At 45.4% G+C, this 14,619-nt stretch overlaps 1 protein-coding gene across 4 annotated transcripts in view; it reads right to left on the bottom strand.

Annotated features, from left to right (window-relative positions):
• The window catches only part of ALDH1L1 (aldehyde dehydrogenase 1 family member L1), a 685,374-nt gene that overhangs the window by 161,272 nt on the left and 509,483 nt on the right, over positions 1–14,619 (bottom strand). For all 4 annotated transcript variants that reach the window (XM_069643393.1, XM_069643394.1, XM_069643395.1 and 1 more), the window contains 3 exons: positions 14,468–14,538; positions 12,953–13,058; positions 11,398–11,485 (listed from right to left, as the gene is read on the bottom strand). In XM_069643393.1, coding sequence (XP_069499494.1) covers positions 11,398–11,485; positions 12,953–13,058; positions 14,468–14,538 — 265 coding nt within the window. The remainder of the gene's footprint in view (positions 1–11,397; positions 11,486–12,952; positions 13,059–14,467; positions 14,539–14,619) is intronic.

Below are 14,619 nucleotides of genomic sequence, written 5' to 3' on the forward strand. Positions count from 1 at the left end.
ACATATGCCATAAACAGTGCACGATCAACCAATGAGATGTGTGGACATTGATCTTTGTGTACTAGGCCATCATAGGCGTACAGTCCATATTGTGCATGTCCCAGACACACACAGTGCCACGAGTCCCGTGTCCATGTATCAGCCACCAGGCGTGAGTGCTAGAAGCATACATCAATGAGATGCTGACGAATGTCACGGCCCTCCGGTGCCTCGCAGACTCCTTGAGGTGCTGCCACATCCCCACCCTCATCATGACCATCATCAGGTGCTTGCAGTTCTGCGTCAGGGGGCATGGGCACATTTCTACGTACGCACATGTTGTGGAGCATGACACATGCCATCACCATCTTTGCAACCTTCTCATGGCGGTACAGGAGTGCCCCGCCAGACCTGCTGAGGCAGCGGAAACGACCCTTCAGTAGGCCGAATGCCTGTTCAATGACTACACGGGTACGTGAGTGGGCATGGTTGTAGTCCTCCTCATGCTGGTCCCGTGGGTTCCGGACTGGTGTGAGGAGCCATCTCTTCAGTGGATATCCAGCATCACCTGTATGTGGACGATAAACGTATGATGTGGAATGCCATTGCTACGTACGCACACCCCCCCCCTTCCTGCCAGGTCATTGCCGAATCACATACCCCACATTATCATGCATGTAATGAGACTCACCGAGTAGCCAGGATCTGTTCCCCTGCGTGTCGCTCCATGTAGCGTGGTATTGTAGAGTTCCTCAAGACCATAGAATCATGGGTTGATCCAGGGAATCTGGCACAACAATGTGTAATGATCCTGTTGGAGTCACACACCATTTGTACATTCAGGGAATGAAATTGTTTTCGGTTGCGGTACTGGGCCTCCATGGCATGTGGGACGACCAATTCCACATGGGTGCAGTCGATGGCACCAATGCAACCCGGTATGCCGGCAAGTGCATGGAATCCCACTTTTGTGTTGGTAATTTCCTGCTCCGAGCGTGGTAGAGAGATGTAGTCGTCTGCGTGCTGCAGGAGGGCATCGAGCACTTGCAATAGTGTCCGTGAGAACAGTGGCTGAGAAATGCCATGCAACTGTCCGACTGTGTGCTGGTAGGTGCCTGTGGCCAGGAAGTGGAGTACAGACACCACCTTCAGTAGGGGTGGGATGGCGGTTGGGCTATCTATCATGCTGACAAGGTCAGCCTGTGTCATGTCCACAATGGCGGCTATGGTGTCCCGGTCCAGACGGTAGAGGGTGTGGATCTGCTCATCAGTGAGGTTGAACGGATGTGCTCGGAGGCGTGGGATTGCGGGCTGCCTGCGTGGTGGTGGTGGCTGTGCTGGCGGCCCTTGCTGGCCCTGCCTTGGCCTTGGTGTGGTTGTGGGAGGAGACTGGGTGTGCAATTAATGTGTTTTCAGGCTGTATGGCCTCCATCTGTGGTGATTCATTCCACCTGTGCAAACTGCTCTCCCCTTTGGCCGAGCACGTCCCGCACACAACGCTGCAATTCGAGGAATGGCATCTTGCTATTGCAATCATGTATTTGTACCCGATGGCCGTGTAACATTGGTTGATATGTTCATTCTGCTGTGGTCCCATTGTTTCACGTACTATCTGTGCAGTCGCGAACAGACTTGTGAAGGGTCAGTGGTACGTAGTACTCGAGTAACGGTGGGCCCTCATGCATCACTGTACCGAGTTGCAACGACGGGCGGGGCGTCCCATTTGTGGGTGAAGGCAGTTGCCATTTTCACACACAGCCGCACTAGATGGATTAATTAGTGATTTCAAACGGCCACAGATGCCTCTTCGACGTGATGTTGCAAATGAGGAATTCGAAGGGCGGCGCTTTCGGTTTTCAGCTAGCGGCGAGGAAATGCCCACAGGTCTGACTGCAAATATAACGTTCTATTGTTCAATGTCCTTGAGACAGGGGCCATGGCGAGGATGCAATGATTGATATGAATGGTTTGGGATGCGCAATAGCGACGTGGGCGATGAGGCCGGACGTTCCCAAATACATGTTACTTCACTACACTGGAATTACGGGCTGGGGCACTGTGGATTTTGCAGGCTGCATAACGCACAGACTCAATGGATATTTCTAATGTTATGTGAGTAAATATTCAGGCGTTTTAATCCCGGGATGAGGGAATGATGAATGGATGCATGGGCAGGTGATTTGATACAGAGTTTGCCATGTACAGGGCTTCTTGGAATCTATCCGCCTCCCCTGCGCTATGTGATGCAGGGCTGCCATAGTGGGACCATCGTCTATCTGGCCTTGTTGAGCCCTCCCTGTCTCGACGCGCCCTCAGACACTTGTGTCCATGCACGTTACCAATCCCATCTGATGGATTCTGTTTTGACAGACGCATGCACAGGTACACTCGTTTGTGATGGTGTTTACACCTCGATATAGATAGTTATGAGTCGCAAGTGGTTTTGGGGTGGTGATGATCCTTTGGAGTGGGCTAGCATGCATATGGCTGTGGATTTAGTGTGATCATTGAAGTGAGTTGTTCGAATGTAGTTCTGATGGCCATTCTGTTCTTTTTCTTTTCTTTTGGTTGACAGGTATCTCCTCCCCTTTTGCCACTGCCATCTGTATGCCACTCCTGCAGATGGCTTTTACTCCCGACACCTGCTGCTTCGTGTTAATCAGTGGAGCAGCATTACGATCTTATGGGACGATCGCCAATGGGCCACATGCCCTTACGCAGTACTAGTGGCTCGGAGCAACATTTCGGCCTTTCAGCTGGACTAGTGCCTCCCCATTGGGACGGCCCTGCGGTTCTGTGCGCTTCCATGTTGCCTTTTCGTACGTGAATGTGGCTCTGTGTACCATGATGGAACAGGGCGTCACACAAGTAGTGGCTGGTCATTTCTTGCGGATGCAGCCCACGATGGTGAAATGTGTTTTGGAGTTCATGGCCTAATGGCTGTATGGGCTTGGTGATTTTGTTGTGCATTAAATTTCTATTATGATTTGGCCCGTGTAGCGTTCTTCTTTGCAAGTGATGTGGCATATTCCTATTTGGGGAGCGATGTATTGTGAGGAGATCTGCATTGGGTTCCAGCTTCGGAGTTTAGTTGCGTGGTACTGTACTGGGCGCATTTGCCTACGAAGCCCAGTGAGGTCAGGGATGGGGGCTGCCAATATGACTGTTTGAATGTTGTCATGCTCAGGGGCGGGGGATTGGGTTTTGTGTAACAGATGCCGGTCAGCCAGGTGGACTGGTGGAATGATGTGATTTTCGGAATGTTGCTGGTCACAGGTGCCTGTGTTTGCGTGCGTTTCGGGGGGGGACTGTGGTCATGTCCATTGGATTGGCTTCTGTATTCGTGCCATCTGTGCCCTGCAGCTCCCATTGGCCCCTCTTGTGTTTCTTTTGTTCGTTGGCATGCATGGGTGACTTGTACATTTCACTGGTTGCATTGTGACTTCATTGCACCTACGGGGAGTTGTACTTTGTGGGCAGGGAGCGGTGTACAGGCACTCAGTGGGGCCGTTTACGGTTGATTCGCGATGCCGTACTTCTCACCATGGCGGAATGGTACATTCCGCCATGCTTGATGGCGTTAGGTACATGTCCGCTAGGGTCGGAATTGGCGTACCCTTGCGCCATGGTGGTGTTTACGGTTTGGCATGGCGCGCGCGCGCGTGCTTGGTGCAGTTAGCGTTGGCATTCACTACGGTGTCGCTAATGGCTTCGTACTTTGCGGTGACGGGTCATAGTCGCACCGAGCGCTATTCGATGGCGGTATTGCATTTCCGCCATCGTTTTCCGAATTCCGCCAGGGTCGTAATGAGGGCCATAGTCTTCTGTTAAGATGACTTCGGCTATTTCTGTGGCACGAGCGACTAAGGATCTTACATTTATTAGGGCTCCTTTAAAGTTAGGTGAGGACTTATCTGGAGGAGGTGTGGTGGTACTGTTTGGTGCAGGTGAGCGGGTATGAGTCCTGGATTTTTTTGTGTGTGACTTGTTGTTGCTGCTGTTAGTAGTGGGGCTAAATTTTAATAAGAGTTTGTGAGATACTTTCCTTGGGGTTGTTAGAGGTAGTCTCATATCTGATAAGTGGATCATATATTCTAGGTAATCGTGCCCGAAGTGAGTAATTATTTCTTACTCCTACTTCCCATCCTTTTTACTCCACAAAATACTAATGGGAAAATACCAAGGATGAAAGTCTGCAAGGAGAGGAAGTACTCCAGCCAATCTGTTCTGGAGGCCAGCATGACTAAAAATCTGAACTAGCGCTACTTTCCATGCAGTAGAGTTTGCAAAAGATCGACTGCGGAAGTCCATGTGGCAGCCTTAATGATTACTTTGTAAGGGATGTGTATCTAAAAGGCTTCAACCTTAGCCTTTATCCTAAATGTGTTGAGCATGTAGGCTCTTAGCAGGGGCATTGCCCTTGATCTTGTAGAAGTCATACATACAAGAAACAATCCAATGAGCAACCTTTATAGCACTTTTCCCTGGTTATGAACCCCCCTGCCCCCCAGAATATGTAGTTGTTGTCATTCCCTTAAGTCCTTGTTACGATTCTTATAAAATGTAAGGCACCGGCCAACATCCAGTGTCAGCATCCGAGTCAGGCAATGGAAAGAAAGTAGGAAGGACTATTTCCCAATTGATTTGCAATGCAGATAGCACCCATGGAAAGGAAAGAAAGGAGAATCCCCAAGGACCACCTTGTCTCTGAAAAATGGCGTAGAACTCCTAGGCGGTGACAGCTTGCATTTTGCTAATGCGTCCTGCTGAAGTCACTGGCAAAAGGAAGTCTTACGAGTGATCAGCTAAATATCCACCATTGTCATATGTTTGAAATGGCTGTGTGGTATAACCATAAGGACTAGATTCAGCTCCCAGATCATGTGAAGAGGCTTAACCACTGAAAGACCCTAGGGAGACCCTCAAATTGGCATTTTATAACTGGGTTGGAAGTGAAAAGGGCTACTATATCAAAGTTCCTATATGCCGCTGTGGCCACCAGATAGTGGGACATGTATCACTCCTGATGCCCGAATTGGCCAGTGCTGACACGAGTAAGAGAACATGATCCAAGGAATATAGCAATGGGTTAAGCCCTCTCAAAAAGGGTTAAATAGCAATATGTCAGTATTGGTTTCTGCTGATCTTCTTTCTAGTCATTTGGAACAATGTCCATATTTTCCAAGGAGAGGCCAATGTGACCTAGAGCCAACAGTTGCGGTGAGGGGAGAGGTGAAATAACCTTCTGTTGAGGCAGAAGTCGAGGAAACAGAGGGATACCCATCAGTCCTTGCGAGCCCAGAGCCCTGCAGTCCAAAAAAACAGCATCTAGACAACCAACGGGGAGAGCATCATGGTATGGGGCAACCACTGAGACTGCCTCTATTCAAGAATAGTTTTGCGAATAAGTGGAACTGGAGAAAATCTGGAAGCTGGGATGCCATAGAGACGGCCTGCTAAGGACCTGGTCACCAAGCCCTTTGCACGACAGGCAATGCTCCTTCATTTTTTGCTCTTCAAATATAACTAAGTGGGACATTTTCCAGTGCTGGTAAATGTGAAAGGATGTTAGGTTGAGCTTTAACACAGTATTGACATGATCCAATCTGTTCAGCCTGTCCCGCCAAATGCACTTGCTCCAGAAGGATTCCATGCTGGAGCAACCATTCTCAAATATCCACCATCAGGGTGCGTAAGGGCAGGGGTTTGTATCCCCCTGCGTTTTGAAGTAGAAAAGGCACATAGTGTCTTGTCTGAACGAACAACACTTTGCCTGAAATCACCAGGAGGAAAGCCAGCAAGAATGCTCATGGTTTCAAAAGATTGAAGTAATCACATTAATCTAACAGGTTCAAAAACAGTGGTGGCCCGTCATCTCGCCTGAGTGACAGACAGCACAGTCACAGGTAGCGTTATTTGCAGTTACTGTGCATGAAGGTTAAAGCGAACATGATGAGCGTTATTACCTGGCTAGACTGTCCTACACTGAATGTAGGCCAGCCTAGCCTAGTAATAAAACGTTTGCTTTACCCTTAATGCAAAGTTACTGTACATCAAGGGTAAAGCAAACATGTGAGTGGTATTACGTGGCTAGACTATCCTACATTAGTGGCGCCAGTCTGCGTACACTTTCTTATTGCGGCATGTCATTTTTTACTGGACATCAAGGGTCATGCAAACATAAGTGTTAATACCTAGCTAGACTGACCTACATTGGATGTAGGTCAGTCCAACAAGGTAATAACACTTAACGCCAAGTAAAAGCTACCATGCCACATTAAGAAAGCATACGCAGACTGGAACTACTATTGTCCGTTTACATATACTTTCTTAATGTGGTGTGATATTTTTTACTTGCTACCAAGAGAAAAGCATACATAAGTGTTATTTTGTAGCTAAGCAGACCTTTATTAGTAGTGCCAGTCTGCATTTAGTTTCTTATTGTGGCATGACATTTTTTACCTGGCATCAAAGTAAAAGCAAACCTGATACATGTTATTATGTGGTTAGCTTGGCCTATGGTGTCAGTGTGCATCTACCTTCTTATTATGGCATGACATGTGTTACTTTTTATTTGACATCAAGGGTAAAACAAACTTGATGAGTACTACAATGTTACTCATCATAGTGACACTGATACTTTTAGTCCATAGTCCCCTTTCTCCCATACTTATGGAACCCCTGCCAGAACTGGGTACAGGACAGGAGCATGTTGCAAAGCAACCTTGTTGTGAGGAATTTGACCATCCGCAAAGGGGGCCATTTTGATAAATGAAAATGAATGATGGAAGACCAACCTCTGAGAAATGAGTGCGGCCATTCTGCACCCATTTCATCTGCTTCCCGCACCAAACACATAGTCACCTGTACCTTGTGAAAACACAGCCTACAGGCGCTGTCTTCCCCTGTCATATTCACACCTTCCTCTAGCAATGAGCAGCATAATAAAAATAATAAAAGGCTCCATGGATCTGCATTCCTATGTTCTCCGGCTAGTGGCAGTGCATACTAAGGAGAGATAATTGAAGCAAGCCTGAAGTTTCAAACATCAGTGATAGAAGTGTGGCCATTTGCTTGCGTACTGGGACCTTGCAATATCCTTTCTGACTGCTTGTAATACTCTATACAAAAACTCCACCGGGAGTACTCAAACTAGTCCAAGGACATTCTTGTCTAACATGTACACCCCTGAATTTGTGAACACAGCTCTAATCAGACCAACACTTGAATAGTGTTTATTATTCAAACTAATTTCAACAAAACATTTTCAAGGTCAGTTTTCAAAAATAAGAAAAGACAATAAAAAATCTACATATAAAAATCATAAAAACATTTCAGCGCTTTCAACGGGGGGTTAGTAGGTGAGGCAGAATTGTACTCGCACCCAGTATCAACATTTTAGATTAGGCATCTGAAATTAACCCATTGTACATGTTAGAGGTCTTAGATATAACACTTTTAAGCCTCTGTATTAACTGTTTGACTATTATTATACACAATTTATTCTTCCTAATGCAGTCCCTCTCTGTTATAGCTGCACTATCGTGTGGCCCACTCTAATGGGACACTTGTGCATAAACCTTCTAACGTGGTGCTTAATTCATTCGCACCCTTGCACAATGTCCAAATAGAATTTGTCGACACATCTGCATTTCGGCCCAAAGATCTAAGGTGTGTCCTGCCTGTTACATGAGCACCTCCTCCATTATTCCCAGGCCTTCATCAGGACGTCTCATGGTGGGTTTATCCCCTCTTTAGCTCATCAGTAGCTGTGTGTCTTTGTAAAACCACATCACCATTTCCCGCAGCTAAATTCCTTGGGGCCTATTGTTGGCTCCACTGCTGGAATAAATCCCATTGTTTTCCCTTTATTTCTTTAGAATGAGGAACTCATTACTACTTTCATTTTGCTTTCTGTCACCCAAGGGGTTGAATTGCACAACCCGTACAGGCAGTGTCTATCTTCTGATTTGTTGTTTGTGTTCCCCTTAACTGCACCCAGTTCACGGTCCACCGTGCTGGGCACAGATGTTTTCACTAGTTCCCCTGATAAAAAGTCCTATTCTCCGCAGGACGGTCTGCTCCGTACTCGCTCCACATTCGCGTTAGCTGCATTATTTCCAGCATTGTCCTTGATGTTGCGCGGCATCCACAGGTCTCCTAGCTGGGATCTTGTGATATCCTTTCTGGCTGCTTGTAATAGTGGCATGTTTTTCTACGAAAGCCTAAAGCAGCCAGGTCTTCAGTGACCAGGCTGCTAAGGACAGGGATTGAGGGCTGGGGTGCAGGGCCCTCCCTTCTTGTTGGAGGATGTACATCCAATCTGGTAGCCTCCCTAGCGTTTTCCAAGTCATGTTCTGATCTGAAAACCTGAATCGCTTTGGCCAGAAAAGCGCCACAAGAATCATGTGACATCCCGCTGTCCATTTCAGCTTGTGTATGAACTTTGGAATCAGAGGGAGGGGCGGAAAAGCATCACATTTCTGACTACCTGCTAGCTAGGGAAGTAGCACCTATCTACTATAAAGCGCATTGGCTTCCCTTTTAGGTTGAACACTGTCCCACCTCACGGTTAGACTGTGCAGTCCCTGCAAAGGTTAATAGGAAGACTAACAGCACAGTTTTCACAAAAAGGACCTTTTAATTCTATTGTACAAGCAAAGCCTACCACAACACACTGCTCCTACTGGCGACACAGGAAGTTGCCCCAAATGAAAGATGAGCTCTTCAGACTAACCAGTGTTAGTATGGAGTAGAACTGAAGTTTGAGAGTCAGTAGCTTTTGGCATGGCTTAGAATGAAAGGCAGTTACTAGTGACTGTCGGGGAACTATACTGCCTATGACACCTGCTCCCTCAAGATTCCAAACCCTCCCCACCATCTTCGATTAGGGTAGCCCTAATCTCATGCACAAAGAAATTGTGTTAAAGAAACTAAACACTAATAATCCCTGGAAGCAAGCACACTGCAACCAACACATTTCTCTACCTGAATCTAGAATAACCAGAGAAGCGTTCCATTTTGCGGACCAACACTCAACTGAGCCCTGTGGGACTTGATACAGACATTGCCGATTTGTACATGCTTAATATCTGGTCAACCTTCACATGTCCAGTTATAGGTACTGCCAGCATTTATTGTTCTGCATGCGATATGGCCAAGTTTCAAATGGTCTGCACTATAAATAGTCCCTTCTCCTTTTACATGGCAGTCAATTGCAAAAGCAACACAGAGGGGCGCGGCTGCAACCAGTGCTTTGTCGGACTGGTAAGGACCCAGCGAGGGCCCATCAGATAATTTGTAACAATCGGATTGTCCCTCGCCGGGTACTAATAAGAGATACAATTGTCCTCCACATTATCAGAAAGAGATATGGCTAACCCCCTGACATGAAGAAGACAGATCAAACATCATCAAGACACTATTTCATATGGTTTTCTTAATATTTATTTTGGGAGAGGGTGGGTCCTTACAAAAGGCAGTACACTATATAAGGGTTTGTGATCGTAATGTGAATGTTAGCCAAGGTAGCTCCCCTTTCGTTCCAAAGTCCTTCTCCAAAGCTTCTTCCTCTCGGTTTAAAAAGTCTAACTGACAGGATCTCTAGTGTCTGAAAAAACACTGCTAAGAATGGTTGCTTGGTAAGTTTGAATCCAAAGAGGAGATATCCTGATATTTTGTTCTAACTTTAAAAACATAAAAAAGTAGATCTTGGCTGGTTTTCAGTCTCTCCAAGTCTGGAGTGGGTATGTGTAGTTGGACTCTTCTTCAAATTCTTCATTGGGGCCATCTTCCAGAGGTCACATGCTGCCATTGTCCAACCTCTGATCGAATACAGTTGGGATGGAGGGAGGGAGTTCTAGCTCTAGTGTAGAGGGGGCTTCTAGCCCATCCTGAACCGCCGTCTCTGGCTGTGCTCCTCGTCCCACCATACAAATTTCATCCCTGTGTCTCCTCTACTAGGTGTCTTTTGCCCCCTCCTTCTCTAGATGAGGGTGTGGCCAGTAGAAGTGGGGTGTAAAGACCGGGACATAGTACAGTGGGGAGGATGTGAGAGTAGTTAGCAGGTGTAGTGGAAGGGTGAGCAGGGCACGATAATCCAGAGTTTGCTGGAGAGGAGAGCAGTAGTAGTGTGAAGGGAGTGATAGTAGGAGGGCTGGGGTAAGTGGTCACAAAGGGTGGCGCACAGACTGGTAGCAAGTAAAGAGTATCAGTAAAGATAGAGTAGCAGTAATGAGAGAGAACGGAGCAGTAAAGAGTGGCAGTAAAGAGAAAGAGAATAGCAGCAGAGCGAGAGTAGTAGCAAAGAAGAGATGGGAGCAGTAGCAAGAGGAGCAGTAGCAAGAGTAGCAGTGGCAATAGCAAGAGAGTAGCAATAACAAGAGAGTAGCAATAACAAGAGAGTAGCAGTAGAAAGAGCATAGCAGTAGTTAATGAGAAGCAGGAGTGAGAGTCATAGAGTAGTAGTGGGAGTGCAGCAGTAGAGAGGAAGTAGTACATGGAAAGATAGTAGCTAAAGCAGTAGTAGTAGAGGTAGTGCATGAACAGTAGTGGTAGAGTAGCAGTAGTGTTAGAGTGAAGAGGACAGAGCAGTAGAGGGAAAGCTAATAACACCAGAGAGACAGAAGAGGAGAAGTGGGGAGCAGGTGGGTGGAGCAGGAGTGAGGAGGAGAGTTGGCGGACTAGGTGACTACTAGGGATATAGAGAGCTAGAAAATCAGACAGCACACATACACCCACCCTATCAGAACTAACCATCAATAGTGTAGGGCTCAGTAGAAGATCCCAGAAGGAGTTAGATAGCCTGCACTCAGAGAACGGTCAACATTTCAGACCTGCGTTAGGCAGTAGAGGTAACCGACCAGGGGTTATGGATGCCTGAGCTAGGGTGGGAATCCCAAGGCAGACAAGTGAGAGGGGTGGCCCCAAGACCAATTTCCCAAACCCTTTTCCAGCCGGTGCCTCGGTTTATTTGCCTATTTTTAACCAATACTCCAAAAACTGTCCATACCTTCTGTGATGTTGTGAATAAAATCCTTGAAATTTCCTCAAAGACTTTGTGGATTATTCAGGCCATGTTTCACACCAGGACAGTCATGGCCCACGTTTACATTCCCATTAATGGGAGTGTTCTTCCTCCTCTTGTCCATCAACAGGTATTTCCTGCCTCCACATGCCAATCACAGGTATGACCTTTTTGTACTTGGCAAGCAACAGGTATGGCCAGATTCTGCATGTCCACAAAGCTACAGTCAATCTCCCCATGCCTTGTAACAGATGTGGCCCACCGCTGCATGCCCATCATCCTGGCCAGCAACCACGTGCCCTGTAAATGGCCATCCCTACAACAACCATACCATGTTTGGAACCAGAGAAAGTTGACCTCACAAAAATCTGCAATAGGACAAGAGTGCTTACCTGCCCCAGGCAATATGTTGACAACCCCTTTAGGGAACCCAGCTTTTGCTGTCAGTTCAGCAAACTTGAGAGCAGTAAGAGGAGTCACCTGCAGGAAGCAGAACAGATGAAAACAAAAGATGGTCAACAAAAATGCCTCAGTAAACCCCTCACTAACCTTGAGGGTTACATGCCATTAGTAGTGGAAATATATAAGGGGCCCCATCAGATGGTATCGAGTTAGATAAGCCTCTCTTGCAATCTTAAAACAGCTCAACACAAAAACATTTTCACTAGAATCACTGACATTTTACAACTTTACATCTTTCTTTATGGCCTACATATATGGGGTGTCCTGGAAAGCTAGAGACTAATGGTTAAGGCTGGATGGCTCAACAATTCATAGTTTCAAAACTTTAGTTCTAGCCTTGATACAGTGCAATTCCAATCTTGTTAGAAGTGCAACTGTCCTCAATATAGTGCTGTTCTACTCTTGTGATGGTGCATTTTCAGTTTCAATCGAGGTAAAGTGTAGTACCAGTCTTACTAATTGTAATTCTAGTGTTACTTGACTTCTATTCCATGTTTGTAAAACAGTGTCACGTGAACCTGCTTCACAATTTGGTAAAACTGTAGTACCTGCCCGTGTTCAAGGCACAGTTCGTCTTCTCATATGGCTATTCATATATTGTTAAACTTTTTCCCAATTCTTAAACAGATATTCCAGTATTTAAACACTGCTGTCCACTAATTGTGAAGAACAGTTCATCAAGTTTTGGTAATATTAAATTCACTTGTAGGTAAAGTGGATATACCGCTCTGGGATCCCATTGTTCACCCCTTCACTGTTTGCCCTCTTACGAATGGCCCTGTCCTAATGTTCCAAACAGAGTGATAATCTTGCATAATGCTTTATCCAATCATAATTCTCCATGCCCAAATCGGTTATCTCTCTCTCCACCCTCCCTGTGGCGATACCCATTTACTTACAGTTTACAAATCTTTATGCACTCACAAAACCAGGTTCAATAATCTTTCATCATCAGTAATCCCTCTCAATTCCCAGATCAGGGCGTTCTCCTTACATCCACTTGAGAAATCCCACTATGAAAACCCCTCTGTGCATTGTAATTGAATTGTTCAGCAATCTGTCTCATCACACCCACAACAGTCATATTTCTACATTAACCTCTTGTTTTGCAGTCTCCCTCACCATACCCAATTCAATAGCGCTCAACACCGAGCTCAGTGATTACTTTTAATAACTTGCACAGAAATCTCCTTCCACAACCAGTAGAGTGTTCCTAGTAACCGGCTCAATAATCTACTTCACACCTTTTTCTGGAACATTTTTCAGCAGTATATCAAGTGATGTAGGTCAGGGATCCTTCTAGAAATTCAGTATCTTAATCTTGATCCATGCCGTGTTTTATGACCATTCCCCGTGCCCAGTCAAGTGATATCACTCCAATGCTAGCGAAGAAATGTGTCTGTATTGTCTCGAGGGACGTTGAAGTATATTTCACTGCACTCATTTAGGGGCTTTTTTCAACACCAAACTCCTCCACATACCTACCTGAGCAGGCTTCAGCACCAAAGTGTTCCCAGCAGCGAGGCAAGCAGCTGTCTTCCATGCCAGCATCATTAGCGGATAATTCCATGGGATCACAATGCCACAGACCCTAAAGAAGAACAAAGCACTTCAGGGAGTGTTAAAAGGTGCAGATGATTCTAGGATTTAGGGCACCGGATGCTTTTCAGGTCCTTAGAACTGCTTGTTGATTGTCTGCATCGACTGACTGCATCGAACATGCAATTCTATTTCAGTCATGTCACTAAAGCAATTTTTAATTCGATGAGTTTCTGGTCTTGAATTGAATTTAGCATTTTTTATTTGCTGTGCAAGTGCCTAAATAATCTGGCTACCCCGCCCTTGCTTGTTGTACATTGAGGTTGCATTTCACTTTTGTGCTGCCTTAGAATGGGGCTAAATAATAAAATAGCCAAGTTACCAATCCATAACATTCAATTAAAGCAGAGGTTTTCATGGGTGTTAACATGGAAAAGTAGCACATAGCTGGAATTATTTAACACAAATTATAGAACACTATTTTGACAAATGATCATGGAACTTACAATATAGAATAGCTACAATTTGAAATTAGCCAGGCATATGAATGTGACCTAAACAGTAATATTACCCTGATACTGTATTTATTTTGGGTTCTAGCAATAATCACATTTGACATATTCAAAAACACAATTAAACAGCTAAGGACCCCTATGTCTGGAACCCCACAACTCGCAAATCTTTAAGGGAGAAATGTAATATGTCCAAAATTAAAAGAAAGTTCAACTGTACCAGAACCAGATTCTGAAATTTGAAACTACTTGTCACACATGTAATGCCACCAACAAAATACCCATTCACAAGCTTAAAAGGGTGAATCAGATAGCATAGGTTTAGAGGGTTGGTAAGACAAAGGTAAGGTGTTGCGGAATAAATGGACCCCTGCAAAATAAACAAAAAAAGGGAATGTTGATTGTGATGACAATTGCCAACTAGGTTTATTGTTTAGTTGCTATCCAGAGGTGGTCCACCTGCATTTACCCTGGAGTCTCTCTCGAAATAGATACACAGAAGAAGTCCACCAGAGAAGGTGAATCAATGTTCTAACAAATTGTAAGTTGTAGACAATAATGTGCAGTGCTGTGTTCATTCTTGACTTATCAATTTACACCCACGAACTCCAAGGCCCAAATCTGCTGAGGCATGCACATTCAAATCTAGTGCTCGATTATGCTGCCTAGTAACACGCTCCAGCCCAATGCAAGAGCATGGGGAACAGGTGACGGGACCAAAGTGAACATAGCACCTTAATGCCTATGTGACACAGATGCTGTGACAGGAACAGGCACACCATCTTTTGATGTGTGGTATGAAAACACACGAGGACACAGCCAGTATACATTCACTGTGATGAGAAAGAGAGGTTCTACTTAGGCATACTCTTACAACACCATCGAAACCATACTGAAATGTTAATCGGTCCTTAATTGGGTTTTGTTTATAGAAGAAAAAAACTCTCACCCTATTGGCTCTCTTTTGGTGAATGTCAGGTTGCGGTTTGGTCTTGCTTGATTAATGGGGATAGTTGAACCCTAGAGAACAAAGGCAAATAAAGCAATCCTCATTTACTGCTCCATACAATATTTGTTTTATTTATATAGTGCACCTTGTTC

Source organism: Ambystoma mexicanum, chromosome 2p (assembly GCF_040938575.1).
Source record: "Ambystoma mexicanum isolate Mex_15411 chromosome 2p, UKY_AmexF1_1, whole genome shotgun sequence".
NCBI lineage: Eukaryota > Metazoa > Chordata > Amphibia > Caudata > Ambystomatidae > Ambystoma > Ambystoma mexicanum.